Consider the following 19876-nt stretch of genomic DNA (forward strand, 5'->3'; position numbering starts at 1 on the left):
ACTGATTATACATACATAAATTTATTGTTACGGTGTAATAATATTAGCATATTATTCTAATACATTTTCTTTTCTGTATTAATCATTTAATTAAAATAGAACCATTAGCTTTAGAATTTCATAAATCTAAAAAAATTTTCATTACACATTGGTGCAGCTAATTTTAGATCATAATTTACTTAAAAGTAATAAAATTTAACAATGTGAACAAGCAATTGGGCATGATTAGACTATTATATACAGTAGTTGAAAATAAACTCAAATGGAAAGTCAAATGAAATGCTTGGAGACATACATGCAAAACAAAGATTTATAGACTAAAAATATTTTATAACTGTTATATTTTTCTAGTTTTTATTGATGTCAACCCATAGTAAAATATTTATGTACTCGCATATTTTATGAATATGTTAATGTGATACAAATTAAGAAAAATTACTACTTTAGTAGTGTTGTGGGTATTTCGAACAGTGTATTGGAAAAGGCTATAATAGGCAAGAGGGTAGATAGCTTTAAAAGGGCCATTAATCTTCATTGCGGACTAATAAATTGACTAGACTACTCTGACTGAGCTTAGTCAGAGCCTGTTGCTGATCATCACATTTGTATTTGTATTGCAAGAACAGATTTCACTTCATGCCAACATTTCTTTAATTAATATCAAGTAGTTTTTCTTTCTTTTTTTTTTTAATATGATTTTTAATGTTTTGAAACTTCAACCTTTAAAAAGTTTTATTTCTACTTTTTAATTTTATAAATGCACTTATTATAAGCAAATAAACCTCCATATCACAGATGAACATCTTAAAATTTACAGCTGATGTGCTTGTTTTATAAATGCTATGACATGCATTATAATTTATTTTAACATTCATTTGATTTATAATTACACTTACATTAACTTCAGCTGATCTTACTTTTTTTAATTTTTACTTTAAAAGATTTTACCATCAATTGTTTACATACAGATTTATGTTTGCTATTTTTATATTGAAATATAACTTGAATAGGAAAAATCTTAATTATTATTTATTATTTTCAAGCTTCAAAATTTTAACTAAAAACTTTCAGTTTACTGATGAAGTGAACAAAATGACATTTTGTCCGGGATGGTTTTTCCTGGGGTGGACAAAATAGGACAATCCTGCATAGACCCCACCTTGCAGACTGCAGTTTCGTCCTTGCAAGCTCAAAGACGAAACCAGTCTCTGACAGTGTTTTATGAGCTAAACCATGTTTAACGAATAAATACTTGAAAATTAAATGAATGCATTACCAACGTTAATAATGCACAAATTTAAATGATACACAAAAATTGCAAATTACTGCAATTTTTTGAGAAAAGCAGATTCTTTCCTTGGATGACTTTTTATCCAAAAGCTCACACTTCTTTGCATTGAAAAAGTTGTTCCTTGTAACACCAAAACACATGTTTTTTTATGTGGAATTTCTTTGATTACTTATACCAAGACTAGAGATGTAAAATTTCTGGAAATTTGGAAGTGGTGGAAAAAACCGGTTTTTTACCGTTTTTTTTCGGGAAAATTTGGAAAAAAATGGAAATTTTGATTTCTTTATGAATAAAATTAGGGTTTCTTAATAGCTCTGTGTTTCTTGGAACATATAAAGGGTTAAGTATTAAAAAATATATGCTATCCACACATCTTCTTTTTCTGCTTGACAGAAATACACATAAAGGTAAGATTAATTAGGAAAAAGAACCTTTTTGTTTTATAACTGAGAGCTTTCATGATCAAACATTAGAAATAAGTCCAGTCGTCATTCAACCATTAATATTGGGTAATGTGTGTCAAATCATAAAAATTACATTTTGTATTTTAGATTGCCTTTGAAACTTGAAATATTAATTGAAATTTTCGACTTTCAAACATTTTTTTTTTTTTTTTTGAAAGAAAAGTAATACAATGTTACTGTCTGAAAATAAAAGCTATTGAGTTTTGATTTTTTCCAACCCAGTCTAAGTCCAAATCAAAACTAAATTGATTTTTCTTAAGCTGAACCAAAACTTAAACTGGAGTTTCAGTTTATTCATATGGCCGTGCTAAGCACAGTAGTAAAAGTAATCATACCAGCACTTTTGAACAAAACTGAGTTATTAGAACCAAGTTGTTCTCTGTTTCGTATTTTACATAATAAATAAAATGTTTTAGGGTCATTTGATCAAGAACTTAAAAAAAGAAAAAAAAAAAAAAGAAATCTGAATCAAATGTATGGAAGAGCCAAACTTTAAAACACAATATCTCAGCTTGAGCCCAACTTCAAATTCCACTTTTTTGCTTAGCACGGCAGTATACAGGGTGGGGCAAAAAAAATATCGGACGAAAATTGCATCATCGAATGAAAGTAAAGTAATTTCATTTTAAAAAGTGCCTAATTTATTTTTGTCTCTCACTTGATTAGAAAATAGTTTACAATATATTTCCTAGTTTATGTATTGTTTTTCTGTTTTCTTACAATTTTAAATAAAATGCCTGCTATTTTAAGTTGTTTAACCGAGTATAACGACAGTTCGTATGCTTGTTGTGCCCCGGCATTATTTGAAACGGTATGTCGTTTCGAGTGGCTTGGAAATGATAGTCGATGTCCGGAAAGTTGACAAAATGAACAGTGAACATTTGAGTTAATCGTCAGGTCATCCAGTGTGAGTTCAATGAAAGACTTGGGTTTCCACGAGAGCAGTCGTTCGTAAAATGGGAATTTGTGACCGATAAGTGCGACTAGGGGGAAAAACAGCTCAAACAGAAGTTTTACGAGTTCCAAAAAGTTCAGGCATTTGTATGACTCCAAAGATGCCAAAAACGTTTGAGAGGGGCCGCAAGGCCACGCTGAAAGAGATAGTATTCAACCAGCTCATATCCCCCAGAACAATAAGAATTGGTCTGTAGCCAAGCACCTTAAAAAATGTTAAATATTGCCAAAATCCGAAGTCAGGCTTGTCTGTGATGGAATCAGCACAAGCGAAAAAAAAATCTCTAGTTTTTGTGGATGAGGGCCATAAAATGAATCAAAAAGTGAGCCAGAAGGACATTTTAGAAGTTATTGTACTTCTGTGGGCCTAAGAGCACTTCAGCAATGTAAACTGGACATTTTCCTTGATCCACACCGATTCATATGGGCAAAAAGAAAAGAGTGGTGCATTTTTTTTTTTGACATGATATTATTTTTTGAGTGGACGCTCTACTCGCTAGACCTCAATCACATTTATTACACTGTATGGCTTATTTAGGAGTCTTAGATGTACCCTAAACTACACGTAAGTTTGAACTCTAAACCAATTGCTTTATAGGCAATGGGATTGATTAAAGGACTTGTGGCCCTTGAATGAAAAATTCAATAAGCAGTTGCATCTCTGTATTACTGCAAAAGGCTGCTAGTTTGAAACCAATTAAGTTTATTGATTGCTAAAGGTCTACTCACATTATTATTTTTTGTGTATTGTTAATTTATTCATTTTTAATAAAGTTTATGGAAAATTGCTTGCCCGTTATTATTATTATTTTTTTGCCGCACCCTGTACATTTGACTTGCAGTCAGCAGAAACCTAGTTTTGTGGTTGATGTTATGCTTGCTTGTTTCATGAAGAAGGAAAATAAATTCTTCACTAAGGTTATTGGTTTAAGCTTTTTTGCAAAAAGTATTATTAAATGTTTTTTGATCTATATGAAAATTATATTATCATATAAACACTTGCATTAAGGTTAGACAGTATTTTAGCATAAAATGGGGTGGGGGAGGAAATTGCATCAAAATTTATGTGGGAAAAATTTCTAATCACTTTTTGCTGAAAATTTCAATTAAAACACTGAAAAATTGAAAAACTTCATTTTTTTTTCAATTTTTTCGAAGTCTAAATTTACTCCTTTGGAAAAAAAATGTTTTTTTTTTCATTTTTTCGGAATTTTTCCGGTTTTTTCCCGACTGTTTTCATCTTTAACCAAGACCCATTTACATATTGATTAATAGTTAAAAGATTTTCAAAAAATATTCTCCTACAGAAATCTCCAATTATGAGGAAATGAAATTACAGGATTTAACTCTTAATTATTTAATTAATTATGAAGAAATTATATACAAATATGAATATTAAACATTAATTAACAGTTAATTTGTAAAATCTTCATGATTTTCCCAAAATAAAGTTGTTTTTCTTTTACAAATAGTAATGAAAACCAAATAAATCCGGTTTAAACCAAAAAACTTTTTTCCCGGTGTTTTCACCCAAAAAAACCGGTTTTAATATTAACCCCGTTGGAAAGTAGAAAATTTTTAATTCATTTCATAGTGAGTCAGTGATAGATATTTAAATACATTTTCTGAAGTAAAATGTCTTTAAAGCAAATAACATAGTTATCAAAAACATCATATTTTGAAGTTTGTTTTGACTGTAAGGATTTAGTTCATAGGTTGCCAGTTATTTATTAAAATTAAGACATGTTAGCATCTGTCCAATTGCATTAAAATTTTGCTTTTTTTTTTTTGTTGAACACTCTAATCTAGTTGAAAAATTTTCTTTTTTTAAAATTAGATTTATGTATATTTTTTAAATAATTAGATTTTTAAGGACTTTTTTTGAGGTAAAGCATACGTTATAGAAGGGTACATAGGACAGCATAGGACATAATTGTGCAGTTTCGTAATACATGCGTGATTTATACAAGTTTAAATTTTTTTTTTGAGTTTTCCTTAGTAAAACACTGTTATTTGTTATTGTTACATTGTTGTTGTATGATATTTTGAATATATATTTTTTAAATTCTAATCTTTTTATGTGTAGGTAAGCCAGAATTTAAATACATTGGAAACATGCATGGAAATGAAGTTGTGGGCCGTGAAATGCTTCTGTTGCTTGTACAGTATTTCTGCCTGAATTATGAAAGTAATGAACGTATTAAACATTTGCTAGACACTACACACGTACATATTATGCCTTCAATGAATCCTGATGGATATGAAAAGGCAAAAGAAGGTAAGGAAAAATTAAACCTTCATAAATACTGAATGCAATCTATAATTTATGTAGATAAAATTCTTTTCTAATGTGCACTTATTGATTTTTTGTTTTTGTTTATTCTTCTATCCTTGATGGGGGGGGGGGGGTATCTTAGAAATATGATTGCCCTGCTTATTGTGATGCCAATTAGTCCTATCAAATACTTTATGTTGTAGGATCTGACCTGAAATAATATGCAAGGAAATAATATAAATATGCACCAATTTTCAATTTCAGTTACAACCTGTTACAAAATGGCCAAAATTGCAATTTTTGCTCCAAAAATGAGATTTTATTGTCCAAAATAATTTGGTTTTTTGTTTTCAGATACATAATGTTATTTATAGCACGTCTTATACTAAATTTGTTTCTCATTGTCTTTTTTCAAATAAACATTGATTTAGTTTTTATGCCTTGATACGAGGCGTCCTTCCTTCAAGTGAAAAACACAGTAACTAAGTCACCTTTTTACCCATTTTTGGTAGTTTTGCAAAATGTATCTTCAAAACCGATTCTTATTTTTCAAAAGAATTTTACATTTTTCTATGGCCATATAAACATTACCTCTGAAACAAATTTCATCAAAAACTGAGAGGGTGATGTAAAATCAGTGTGTTGGTTTGATATGGAATGACTCTCATGTTTAAAATCATTTTATGTCATTTTTGATCTTTTAGGAGACTTTGATGGGTATGGTGGGCGAGAAAATGCTAACAACATAGATCTTAATCGTAACTTTCCTGATCAGTTCAGAGTCAACAAAGACAATGCTGTTCAACAACCAGAAACCATTGCTGTCATGAATTGGATCCTTTCCAAACCTTTTGTATTATCTGCTAATTTACATGGAGGCTCTCTTGTAGCAAACTATCCATATGATGATAATAAAGATGAAATTGATGGTTTGTACAGTAAAAGTCCCGATGATGCTGTTTTTCGGCAACTGGCATCTGTTTACTCAAACGTGAGTCTATTTAGTTTAATCTTAAAAAGTGCTGTATTTATTTACATGTTTAACTTGTATGTGCTTATCAAAGCAATATCATTTGTTGTTTTTCTTATTGCTCACCTTATAGTTTGTTGATTACAGACTGATAGTTTGTTTTATTATTATTATTATTTTATTTTTTTTAAATGCATTTCAATCATTGCTTGAGTCAACTCATTTAAAAATAATGTATAGAGACATGGGGGAGGACAGTATGTCCCAAAAAGTAAATTTTACACAGGAAGCAAAAAATGCTGGGCTAAGTATCACGGACTGCATGCGAGTGCCATCTTCCCTCGCTCGCAGAAACTAAACCATTTTGCCGATTAGCTTACTGTTAATTTTATGCATTGGCAAAAACGTTTACTGCTTTTTTCGCTGGAAAAAAAAAAAAAAACTGACTTACTGTCTGCCCCAGGTCTACCCTTCAATTAGATAGTTAGCGTTTCTTAATAAGATCATACTGTTTTTTTATGCATCATATTTCTCATTTGTCTTTTTTTCTTTGTGCTTCCTATAAGGTATTGCTGAAAGGTAAGAAAATGTTACTCATTTGTGATATTGGTACATAAGTGTATTTTTATATAAATTATGTTAGTTTAGTTGAAATGTGTATTGTTTCAACTGATCAATTTTTAATGACATCTTTTTATTTTATTTACTATTTAATAAAAGTTATCGCTGATAAGAAATAAAGCTTTTATTTCATTTTTCCAGAAATCTTCTCTTCATAGTTTCATTTGTATTTTAATTTTTTGTACAGATTCCATGAAATAAGGAAGTAAAGGAGGACATTTTCTCCAATTTTAAATAAGATTTTCTTATTAAACTAGTTACTGTTGTATAGTTTATTTTAAAAGCCATTAACATTTCTAAAAGAAAAGTTTGAGAATTTTGTGGTACATAATAAAATAAAATAAGTTTCTATGATAAAGCAAAGACATTTTTTGCATTTTAGAGTCTTAACTTTCAGCCAGGGTTGGCCGAATCGGACCCAATTGGGTTGGACCCAATGGGTTTTTTTTTTGAAAAAACCCATTTAAAAAACCCATTATTTAGCCCACTTTTGTTTTTTTTTTAATTTTCTGAGAATTTTTTTTTTAAAAATAATTAATTTAAATACTTTTACAATTTAAACTTCTTTCTTATTTGTTCTTCACCGCAGACAATGAACATATAAAATGAATTTTGAACTTTAATAGTATTTCTTAACTCTTAATGGCATTAAAAAAATACTTCAAAGATTTTAAATAAATGTATTTAACTTTTTTCTTTAACTGGTCAATAAATAACTCAAATTATCTCGACCAAGTCCTGTCACGTCTGATTTTCTCAATATGTGTACAGAGGAAATTAATCTAGTTAAAAGGCTTTCATGTGAATTATTTTCTGCTAACCAACACATCACAAATCTTGAATAAACACAAGGTATATTTTTTAGAAATAAACAGATTTTTCAAACGGTCAACAGAAAACAGAACAGGTACAGTATTTTCATTATCTTACGAAAAAGTTGAACATTTCTAACTCTGTACACAGAAAATAGAAAAGCAGGCAGCATAAAATTCAAAGAAATGTCTTGATTAAGCTGGAATTCAGTAAAAAGGGATTTAAACTACTTGAGGTTCTACAGTAGTTTTGCATAACAAAATGAAATACAATAAAGTAAAATGCAAAAAAAAAAAAAAACGTAGTAATTAAAAACGAACAATAGATTTTATCACTCGAGAAGTAACTTTGCCTTAACTGTTGGTAATAATGAAAATTAAAAAATCTGAAACTTCACCATACTTAGGTTTTTTCGTCTTTCATACTTTTCTTCAGAAACCAGCTTTTTTTCCCCGAAGACAATTTTTGCACTTTGTCCATATACTTACGCAACAATATGCTACAAGTACCCCACATTTTCCCTAAAAAAAGACAAAAAAAAACCACATTTCTTTTAAAAAACCCAACTTTAGTTGGGTTTTATTCAAAAAAAAACCCAAAAAACCCTGGGTCCATGGGCTTTTTAAAAAAACCCTGGGTTTTTGCCAACCCTGCTTTCAGCCTTTTGGTTGTTGAAAGTGTAGTCCCGTAAAGGTTAAAATAAGTATTCTGTCCTAAAAGCTTTCAAATTATTAGTCCATTAGTCATGCTACCTGGACTGTTGATTAGGATGCTACATCTTCACATTGGTATACTGGAAACTGGCTTTATTTATTTGATTTTCGTACATGCGCATTGTTTGTTTGTTTTTTTTGATGACATTTTTTTCAATAGTGTGTCAATAATCTTTAATTCAATAGGTTTTTTTTTATCCTAACCCCTTTTGAAAACAATTTTGAAAACAAATTTTACCGCCTTTTTTTTCCGACTTGGAAAAAAAAATTTACCAAATTTTTTTTCTTTTCCCTTAATTCTGTTAAAAACAAGACAATTAGAAAAAAAAGAAACTGTTGACGCCAGAAGTTTTCTAGTAGTTATTGGGGGGGGGGGGGGGGGGCTTGCCTGTGCAGTGGAAGCAAGTGGCTTAAATATTCAAGATATGAAGTTACTTCCTGTAACATGATATCGTAGAGTAAATGTTTATATGTATTTTTTTTTAATCACTTTCCTTTGATTTAAAAAAGAAAATAACATAGGGAAATCAGAGTTTCCAACAAGAATATTTAATTCAAATTTATGTTTCTTTTGGTGTAATAAAGGAATGATTTCACTGTTGAGGGAAAGTTGCAAAATTCTCATAAGATTGAAATCATAAATTTTTGCTGTCAGAATTTCTTTTTTACCATAAAAAAAAAAGTACATGAACCTGTTTTTTATTCTTTGCTATCTTTCTTTGTTGTGCTATGTTTTGAAAATTTGTGGAAGTGCTCAGGTACTAAAGCAGGGTGGCGACAGATCAGGGAGATCAGGGAAATGTCAGGGAACTTTATTAATCAGGGAAATATCAGGGAATTAAAAAAAAAATAACACAAAATCAGTGAAAATTGATTTTATGAAGAAAAAAAAAATTTTCTTTGCTTTACAAAATTAAGTACTTTAATTCCCTATGCATTTTCTGCTAATTATCTGTTAAAAAAATAAAATTAATGAGGTGCGATTATACACTGCCGCATATTTGTGCATCTTTTTTCCTCAACGTCAAAATATTGAATCTTACTTATTAACCACAGGATGAACTTCCTAAGATTGCTTCTGTGTCTGTTAGGTTGTTTATTTTACCTAGCTTGAAATTTCCTTTTACGCTTTTAATGCTACATAAAATAAACAACCATACAGGCAAAGAGGAAGCCTTCATTAATGCTTAATTCCTTTGCCTTTATTCCATTGTCTCGAAGTAATTAAGTATTGTAATCACGATTTCAAGAAGAAATCTTTGGTTTTTGAATCAATACTATAAAAGCTTAAAAGTTATTACTTCTTCGGGTTTTTAATTTAATTGCTAAAATTGAACTTTCAATAAAAAAAACTTTGTTTTTTGCCGTAATACTATTTGTTGTCATCGCAGATTATAAACGTTTTCTTTTCTTCAGACTTAATTCTTTAATTTTATAACCAAGTTGTATTCTTCTTTTATATATTTTGAAATTAACTAATTGCTTTTTTTTTCTTTTTTTTTTTCTTGCATTTCAAAGTTGTTTGTTACAAAAGCAATCTAAGATTTTTTTTCGTTACATACTGAAATCATTTGAAATAGAGTTAACTTGTGTACTTAGGTAAATATTTTTTTTTTATTGTTAAAATGCTGTATTCATTCATTAAAACCTATGTTCTTGATTAGAGAAAAGCTCCCTATGAATGGATGTCAAATGGTTTCATCTGTTTTGCATAAATATGTCAATTAGTTATATAAGAATAATTACATTACTTCTATTCTTTCACTATTACATGTTATTCTTGCAGCAATTATTATACTGTTTGAAAACTTAGTTCAAAATAATTTCAATTACTTTTTAGTTCTATCATAAATACACATATGTTTTTAAGAGTAATTTTAATAGTTTCTTAAAATTCTTATGCTAAGTGGTTTCTGGAAGTGAAGTATTTTTTAAAAATTTTTTCTATAATCTTTCCATTGTATAAAAATTTAATATACTGTTTTGTAGATTCCCCCCCCCCCCCCCCCCAATTGTCTATTTTTAGCCATTTTATTAAAAAGTAGCATCTTTTTAAAATATATCATTAGTTCAACAACTTTACACAACTTACAACGTTTAAAATACTGTATTTTATACAAACATACAATGGATTTCAAGTAGAGCAAAGAAAGAAATCCATTATCATTGGTAACGTAAATCAGGGAAATTTGGTGAACTTAATCAGGGAAAAGTCAGGGAACTTTTTTTCACAGTTCCTGTCGCCACCCTGTAAAGGAGAAGGGGGTCAGAGAGAGTTAAATTTTCAAATTTAAAGCTTATGAAAATGTGCTTCAGTAATTTTTATTGAGAACTCGAATATTGTTATAGAGTCAAATCTCAAAAACTCAAAGTCCCAAGGGCCCAGCTTGTGTTACGAAAAACTCCTACAGCCTCTTAAATTGTTTCAGACCCAATGAACAATTTGAGATAAAGAAATATTCAAGTTGTAACGCTTCAAGTTATTGTGAGTTGACTGTATTAGATCATGAGGGAAAACAATAAATCCTTATAAAACATAATATACCCAAGAGTACACTCATCCTGGGATGCAGTTTTGGTATTGCTCTTCTGGGAGAATAATCTCCTTTTTTGTAATATCATAAAATTTGTTTTTAGTTATTTTTTGACTTAACTTTCATTTCAACATCAAAAGAGGATTTATGCCTAATGATCCTCATTAAATTCTGCGAGTATAGTTATTGAGACAACCCTCTGCAATTATTTCAGAACCACACTTTTTTTGTTGACAGTCACTGTAACAAAAACACCCAACATTGCTCTATCTGATTTCCCTTTATCTCGGTTTCTATGTGACAAAACACTTCGAAAAAAAATAGCTGATATCCAAAATGCCATCTCCAAACTTTTTGGTCCAAAAACACTTCATTTTTGCTAATCTGAAACTGAAAGATAGCATTTTATATCAAAAAAGTTTTTGATCATGAAGATAATTAAAAAATTAATAAAAAATAAAAACTGTTTCAAAATTTTGGGTTTGAAAACAAGACATTACTTTCCGGTTCCCTTAATAATTGGTATACAGTTTTCATTGAATTGCTTTTATGTCAAAAAAGTTTTATTTCTGTTAAAGTAAATCAAAAATATTTCTCTTGATTTTCAGAAACATCCTACTATGCACTTGGCTAAACCTTGTGGAAAAGGTAAAATGAGTGAAACATTTCCTGGTGGCATTACAAATGGTGCTGTCTGGTACAGTGTTTCAGGTATCATTATTTGATTTTTTTTTATGTTTGCAAGATTTAATGCTCTGTCATGAAAATAGTAGATATGCACAATCCCATTAACTATCAAAATTAAAATTTGATCAAATATTCTAGATTGTTATACAGATAATTCATGAACATTGAGACCTGCTAACCTATATTTTTAGAAGTACTGTGAAGAATGTCCTGTGCTATTAATGCACACCATATTTTTTTTTCTTTTCAAAATTCAAGTTTACTTTTTTTTTTAATTCCAATTTTATGCAAAATTTCCTTATTAGAGTAAAAACCTTGACATGCTTTAAATTATAATTTTGCAAGGGTCTGGTCAGAGAAAATTTGAGTCCGTTTAAGGACCCTTCACAAAATTCCAACTATAGTAGAGTCTCGATAATTCAAGGTTATTGAATATCACCTCTATATATCACCTCTCCTCAGATTACCGAAAACGCTGATTATTTGAAAAATTCTTCCAGATTAAAAATTTAAACTTTTGGATGACACCTGGAGGAGTGCTTTTTACTTCTTCGTATAATGAAAAAGTATTATCATCATGAAACATTTATCACTCTAACTTCAACATAAATTTCCATTTCAATTACATCTAAATTAGTTTTGACTTTAGTTTTTCACACTCACCATACGCTTTTATGTGTGTAAATTTTTAGACAACCAAAATATGCATTTTGCCTGTGCTTCAATCAACTTTGATGAGTTTTGTCTTGACGTTTGTATATATATGCATCGTATATATATGCATATATGTTTGTCATATATATATGCATCTTGAATCATACAAAAACGGCTAGTTGTAAAAAGTTTAAAACTTCTGTATTTGCACCTCGTGTGGCATCAAGTTTTTCACCTCCTTTTTTTGATTGTAATCGGATATTCCAAAAGGGATGATAACACGTTCTTTTTGAAAAATCCTGGGCAGGCCCTGTTTTTTTTTTTTTTTTTTTTTTAACCTAAGATGAACTTTCTAAATTGATTAAAGCAATTGTAATTGAGGTCTAAAGTATAAAAGATTCAACAGTTTTTTTTTTTTTTTTTGTATGTATGAATAACACTAAATGTTCTTTCGTTTAATGTAATTTCTCTATTCAAAGCATTCCCGTTTCTAGTTTATATAATTGTAAACTTTATATAACTGTTATAACCTGGCAAATTGTTATCATAGAGCAAATGTTGTTTCTGACTGTTCATCTTCTTTTCCAGGCGGAATGCAGGACTGGAATTATTTACATTCCAACTGTTTCGAAATCACTCTAGAACTGGGATGTTTTAAGTATCCACCTGCTAAAGATCTTCCAAATCTTTGGGATGAAAATAAAGAACCTTTAATAGCATACATTGAAGAGGTGATTTAAACTATTATTTTATTATTATTATTATACTTAATTTCTTTCAAATTGATCAACGATTCTATATTAAATACTTATATGTTATATTGTAATGAATAGATTTAATAGGATTTTTTTACTCTCAACAACCAATTCTATTTTCTTTTAGATTGAACTGTATTAATTTTACAATTACTAGCTGACCCATGCGAAACATTTCTGCTTCCTAGCGGTAATTCAAAAGTGCAATTTTTCTAACAGTGTTTTTTAAAAAACAGCCACAACGTAAAATGTTTGTTTATTTTTAGCCATTGATGGTAAAAAATAAAATAATAACTTACTTTTGTAGTTATATGAAACATTAAGAAAGTAACAAAAAAGAAAAGGGAAAGATTTACCAAGCTAAAATAGATTCTGATTTTAATGCAAAAATAAAATTGTGGTTCAGAATCCAACAATGAGTTAAGATTATAAATTCTTGGAAATTTGGATCAAGATTAACCTGAGAAGAAAAGATATTCAAAAACTACAAAACTGTGGAGGGAATGAACCCACAATCTTCAGTTTTAACGTGATGCTCTAACAAACTAAACTGTACGATTTTTTTTTTCTCCTTGGGCACAATACATTAAAGCAATGCTTCATAAAAAACAGTAAACCAATTTTTTTCAAAAAAAAAAGGAAATTAAAAAAAAAAATTGATTCCTAGCATGTAAAATTTGATGAATTGTTGAGGAAGTTATGACATTGTCACAAAAACATCTTTCAAAAATAATCTGTATGACTTTAGAATAAACTGCTATTTACTGCCCTTTACTCTATCTTATATTGTTTTGTGAAAATAGTTTCATTTAATAATTACTCCAGGAGCTCTCAACCTCTTAGAAGCCGCATACCATTTTTTGTGTATCTAACTATGCATGATTTTCACAAACACTAGTTTTTATCAAAATGTGGATTAGTCATTGAAGTTCAAACGTTAAACTGTTAAAGTTGAATTAATAGTGCTTTTAATGTAAAGGGAGAAATTTATTTTAATGAACATTTTACAAAAAGTTTACATAAGATTTTTTGACCAGACATAAAATTTAAGAAGTCTCTAGAAATAATTTGTGGAAAAGATGGTGTTGTTTTTATCATCAGTATTTGGCTCCAGCTTGTTCAAGTATATCTGCAATGCATCCTCTTAATTAAGATTGTTTTTATAATTGCTATTCTGATAAGTTAAACTCAAAAATCTCTTTTCACAAAAGCCCAATAACAGAAACAGCGTGATGCTGCTATGTTCGTCACAGATTTTGAAGAAAGTATGCCAGCTATTTCTTGGGGGAGAAAATACCTAAAATTCTAAAAGAAAAATATTTCACTTCAGCTAATAATTTTCTGAGCTATAATCCACAGGTTGCATGTACTTGAATTGGTATCTTTTCTCTAAGCATTCCTTGCTGCCTATTTAGATTTTGCGATTAATCTAATGTTGGCTTATCTTGCAGACTATTTTTTCATTTTAATTTGTATTGCATACTACTAAAAACAATTCTGCTAATGAGCATAAAAGTTACTATTAAGTTGTCATAAAGCTCTGAAGAGATTTATTTCATATTAATATCTGCTAGTTTTTAGCGTTCTTTTTCAACACTAGGCCAGATGTTAAGTAACAAAGTATTGCACTATAGTTGGAGCAAACCTAACCAGGCAGTATTGTGAAGACTGAGCAGATCTAAATCAGAGCATTACGACACAGCCAGGTTAGGTTTGCCCCAACTATACTTTTGTTTAAGTGCATGATCGCAGGATATTATTGCTCAAATGCTTGTCACAATTAAATTCTAAAATTATCTATAGAATCTTCTTCACTTTTTAGTTGTTAACTGCCTATCCCTAACAGATTTTAGTTTAAGCAGAGAAATATGTGTACCATCAATGGAAAACCATTGATGTAGTCTGCAGTGGGCAGGTAAACGGAACTATCTGCAGAAATGAGTTATTGTGATATTTCAAGAAACGCGTTTTGGATGGACTTTTTTTTCGTGCTTTAGTTTCAAAGGAAACCAAATAAGCAAGCTTGCACAATAACGCTAACGTACAATAAATGACAAAAATGCAAAAAAATGCTGTTGCTGCCCTTTACTTGCCCACAGCAGTAGTCAATTGAACATACTGATATGTCATTTGCTTATGGTAAAACTTCCTCTAATTCTTATAAATAAAAATTCATATTTTATGTTGTAAAATTTATACATAATAGTTTATGCATTTCAATTCTTTTAGGTTCATTCAGGTATACATGGCTTTATATTTGATACTAAAGGTGTTGGCATTTCAAATGCTACAATCCATGTAAATGAAATTAGTCATGACGTTACATCTTCACAATTTGGTGACTACTGGAGGCTTTTAGTACCTGGAAAATATATAGTGGTTGTTAGTGCTCCGGGGTAAGTCTTGATTAAGTATTCATGTAAAAAATTCGAACTTTCAAACTTTAATTTTTAATGTTGTTATGATTTGTAAAGTAATGGTTTTTGTATTTTGATATTAAATATGTAATTAGTCCGTACCTATTTCTAAATCAGGGTTCGCACTAGGACATTGGATGGTGCAATTTCCACAATATTTTCCAAAATCCATTTCAACAGCAATCCATTTGCAGGCAATTCTGCAAAAATTCCACTTGATATTTTGGCCTTGATGGAAAATCTCAACGCGTGTTTTTTCCTAGTGTGAACGCGGCATCTTTCCCTTTTTAAAGGCTCTTGAGTCTTGACTTTGGGAATTGCTTTTAAATATAAGCATGGTCATACACTTTGTCAAAATGTGTACATATGTTTCTCGCTTATGTTAGATGTATTCTCTGTTTCATACAACAGCAAATTGTTACAGCAACTGATCAAAGTGTCTAAGAAAAAGTAAAAGTACTACTGCCAAGTGAAAAATCTAAAATTACCAATATATCTTTTATGGTTATCCATTTGAAATTTGCTATACTTTTAACTATATGTAAGACAATAAGAGTTGTTATAATTGAGAAGTATTTGAAATTCCAAGTGTGCTTTTTCTTTAAATAGGTATTCACGTAGCACTGCAAATGTTGAAGTGCCCCAAAAAGGAGGAATTCAAGTCAATTTCACTTTAGACAATCACTTTTTCCACTGGTCTCAGACTGAAGATTATGGAATATTGGATAATATTGAGGATGTCTATTTGAGTAACTCTGAGTTGCATAATGAGCTACTTCAGTTGTCAAATGACAATAGAAATTTTGTGAAACCAATGTCAAATATAGGGTCTGATGGATTAAAGACATTGAATTTTGTGATTGTATCATCAGAGGTAATATTTTAAACTTTGCTAACTACTTTTAAAACAATTTTGATATTTTCATAATGGATGCTCACATTCATAGAGATGAAACAAAGAGAATAAATTTATGTACTCTTTTTCAATCCTTCAGACATTAATTAAATGTTTTTAATGTTGATAAGAAGAACTCCCAGGGTTTGAAAATATCATGATATTTTAAAAATATTGAAAATATCCGATATTTTGGTATATGTAGGATATTTTGATATATATCCAATATTTTCAATCAGCACAAACTAAAGTCTTCAAAATAGTAAATGCATCCGCAAATCACTCTTTATTTTCTTATATTATTATTACAATATGTAGACTTAAAATTCAGGTTTCTTTCATTATTTATATCTAATATTTCATTTAACATTTTTATTAACTTTAATGGAATTAATTAAGCGTTAGCTGTTTTACTCATTTTTCTTCTGTTAGCCACTTTTACCAAGTTATATGATTAAAAAATAAAAAATATGCATTAGTGCACAGTCATAAGATATTTTCTTTTTTTCTGACCAACGTTTTATATTTAATTAGGTACTTTTAATATGAATTAAAATTGTTACATTACTAATAATTTTATGAACATAAAATAAAAAAGGTTTTACTTTATTATATTAATGATGTATTAATATATCATGAAAATAAAGTACATAACTTTTTAGTTATTTTGACTAATAAATGAACAATATGACTTTGATTAATATAATTTTTATATTGAGAATATGGTAGTTGAAAAAATAAATATTGAAAATATCAAAATATCATGATATGTTCAAAATAAATTTGGGATATATATTGTGATATATATGACGATATATATCGATGAACCGTGGGAACTCCACGTCCACTTGTTATGTTAACTAATCATTTTGCAGGTTCAGAATATTCCTGTATAAAAAATGGGGGAAGGAAGATATAGTGCGCTGCTAGAAAGGCTTAAAAGGAGGCTTTGTACTCATCTAAACTAAGATTTTTTAAAATTCATTTGGTAAAAAAACCATGTAAAGTAGGAATCAGGGATGTGCTTAATCACGGATGCTGCACCAGTCTGCTACAAAACGCCACTAAATTTACTTTATTGGGCCAAATCAAACAAACTTCAAGGAAAAAGTGGTTTTGCATTAAGCACTGTAGTAACTTCACCCAGGTAGCATTAACTCATCGGATTTTGCTCTGCCGATCATCGACTCCTCCTAAACTCATCGCGTAATGCACGCTGATATCGTTGCGATCAGAATCCGAGAACGGTTTTCGATGAGCTGTTTTTTATCGGAAAACTATATCGTTACGATCAAATTTTCCGATGAAAATTTGCCGAGCTGCATTTCATCGGAAAAAGAGATTGCAACGATCAAATTTTCCGATGAAAATTGGCCGAGCTGCATTTTATCGGAAAAAAAGATCGTAACGATCAAATTTTCCGATGAAAATTTGCCGAGCTACATTTCATCGGAAAAAGAGATCGTAACGATCAAATTTTCTGATGAAAATTTGTCGAGCTGCATTTCATCGAAAAAAGAGATCGTAACGATCAAATTTTCCGATGAAAATTTGCTGAGCTACATTTCATCGGAAAAAGAGATCGTAACGATCAAATTTTCCGATGAAAATTTGACGAGTTACATTTCATCTTAAAAAAAGTAGGTCGTTTAAATTTTCCGATAAAAATTTTCCCAATCTAAATTTTTTGGAAATCGCCCAACTGTTAAAATAGGATAAATTTTATTATTCGAATATCCGACTATTGATCAAACGTAAGGCTATACAAATCAACATTCAAGTTTGAGAATCGGAGGAAAAATGACTGAGACTTTGACTCCAAATCCGACTCCTGGATTTTGGAAGGGTTTACTTCAATTTGCTGCAAAATCAATTCAACTTTAACTCCACGATTCCAACGCCGATTACCTCACTGGAATTGCGAACAAAATGAGACTCCGGCTCTTGAATGATTTCTCTCTATCTCCAAAACAATTCCACTCCTGACTCCCAAAATTACCGACTTCAACTCTTCACTAGCTGCCGCCATAAGTATATTCACTGAATAAAATTCTCACTTTCCGTTCAGAAATCTGTCATGGCCTTGCCACCCGATAGATGGCGCCACAAATGATTTTCCATTTAATACATTATTTTCCGCCATGGAGCGAGCATAACTTGTCTAGTGGTTAGCATATGAATCTCGTATTCCAGAGGACTAGGGTTCGATTCCCGGCTAGAGCGATTAAGATTGAACTCATGAATCACGCTCATCCAAAGTTGTTAAATGAGAAATTAATTAAAAAGGTTATTAAAAAAATAATATATATTAAGTAATTCCCAAATGACGTCATCCGAAAATACCCCTCCTGCAAGATTTTTCCCACTGTTATTTTTTTTTCCTCCTTGCTTGTCCCTATATCGTAGTTGTTACTACTTCTCATCGTATTTTCATCCAAAATTCATTGCCTCGGAACAGCACTGCTCGTATATTGCTCCAAATCTCATCGTATTTTTATCCAAAATTCATCGCCTTGGAACAGCACTGCTCGTATATTGCTCCAAATCTCATCGGTATAGGGAGCAAAATTCATCGGATTCCGATGATCGGATTCTACTATTGCCGATGAGACATATTGGAGCAATTTCCGATGAAAACTCATCGGAATCCGATCATCGGCCGATCATCGACCGATCAAAGTTTGATCGGATTTCGATGAACGGCCGATCAGTTGATGCTACTCGGGTCAGCCTATCTGCCAAGTTTTATGAATTAATCATAAAATGTTATGCCTTTGGGCTGTTTTTATACTTTTTTGAGTTTTAATTTTTCAACTGTGGCATAACTGTATCCGTTATCGAACCTGTTACGAAAGGAGGTAAATTTTTCTTCCAAAAGTGTTGGCAACCTTAATTTGCATTAATTTTTTCTCATTCTTTCTTTCCTTCTTGAAACAAGATCGCATCAGCAAAATATGCAAATTGCCAGTAGCATTTAAGCTCCCGGCACTTTGCCTCATCGTCTTCCCTTTCAATTTCAACCCAAGTTAGACTTGTTTTTTTTTTCTTTTTTTCGGCAGCTCAGTTGAGTCTGTCCGTTTTTGCCGATAGCTTCGGCTTGATGCTTTTGACATGAATATCGTAGCTGAATATGATTAACGTTTCATACCTTGACTTAGAATGTTGGCTTCAGAAGTCATTTAAAGTATAATGAGCTACTTAATATTGTAAAGAGCGTATTCTCAATATTTTGTTTCACATGTCATTGTATATATCATAGCCATAATAAACAAGTTACTTTTAACTTTGGTTCTTCTTGATGTTGCACAAGATAAGTATGTTTTTTCAAGAACTATCACACATCCTGGTTGAGCTTCCACTAAAAGTTAATAAACTGAGCACTTTTAAAAGCTCACAGTTTAACGAACCCTAAGTAGTTTTTTGCATTCTTAATTACTGTGTCAGAGATTGAATTTACATTATTATAATTCTACTGAAAACAATTATGCAGATTTACTGTAAATTTGTGAAGCAACTATCCACAAAAAAGTTCATTTGAAGTATAAAAATGTTTTCTTTCAGAAATATAATGCATTTCTAATTGTGTTGTTGTGTTCTATTAAATTGTGTAAGCACTTAGGCGGACACAGAAAAATTTCGACAGCTTGCATCAGTTATATGAATAAAAACTTGTTTAAGTTTTTCATTTTGTTAATAATGTCTGAGAAAATTTTGTAATGAAGCATATTAATATTGTCAAATCATTGGGGGTAATGGAGGCTCCCTTTATAAGAACGTATATTTAAAAAATTTCTTAACGCTTTGTTTGACCCTTTCAGAAGGAAAACCTCTCT

At 30.2% G+C, this 19876-nt stretch overlaps 1 protein-coding gene across 1 annotated transcript in view; it reads left to right on the forward strand.

Annotated features, from left to right (window-relative positions):
* Positions 1-19876, forward strand: part of LOC129223868 (carboxypeptidase D-like) — a 69701-nt gene that overhangs the window by 15452 nt on the left and 34373 nt on the right. Inside the window, exons 5-10 of the mRNA XM_054858233.1 lie at positions 4796-4987; positions 5689-5975; positions 11244-11346; positions 12565-12707; positions 14961-15127; positions 15758-16022. Of these exons, the coding sequence (XP_054714208.1) occupies positions 4796-4987; positions 5689-5975; positions 11244-11346; positions 12565-12707; positions 14961-15127; positions 15758-16022 (1157 nt within the window). The remainder of the gene's footprint in view (positions 1-4795; positions 4988-5688; positions 5976-11243; positions 11347-12564; positions 12708-14960; positions 15128-15757; positions 16023-19876) is intronic.

This window comes from Uloborus diversus, chromosome 6, assembly GCF_026930045.1.
Source record: "Uloborus diversus isolate 005 chromosome 6, Udiv.v.3.1, whole genome shotgun sequence".
Taxonomy (NCBI): Eukaryota; Metazoa; Arthropoda; class Arachnida; order Araneae; family Uloboridae; genus Uloborus; species Uloborus diversus.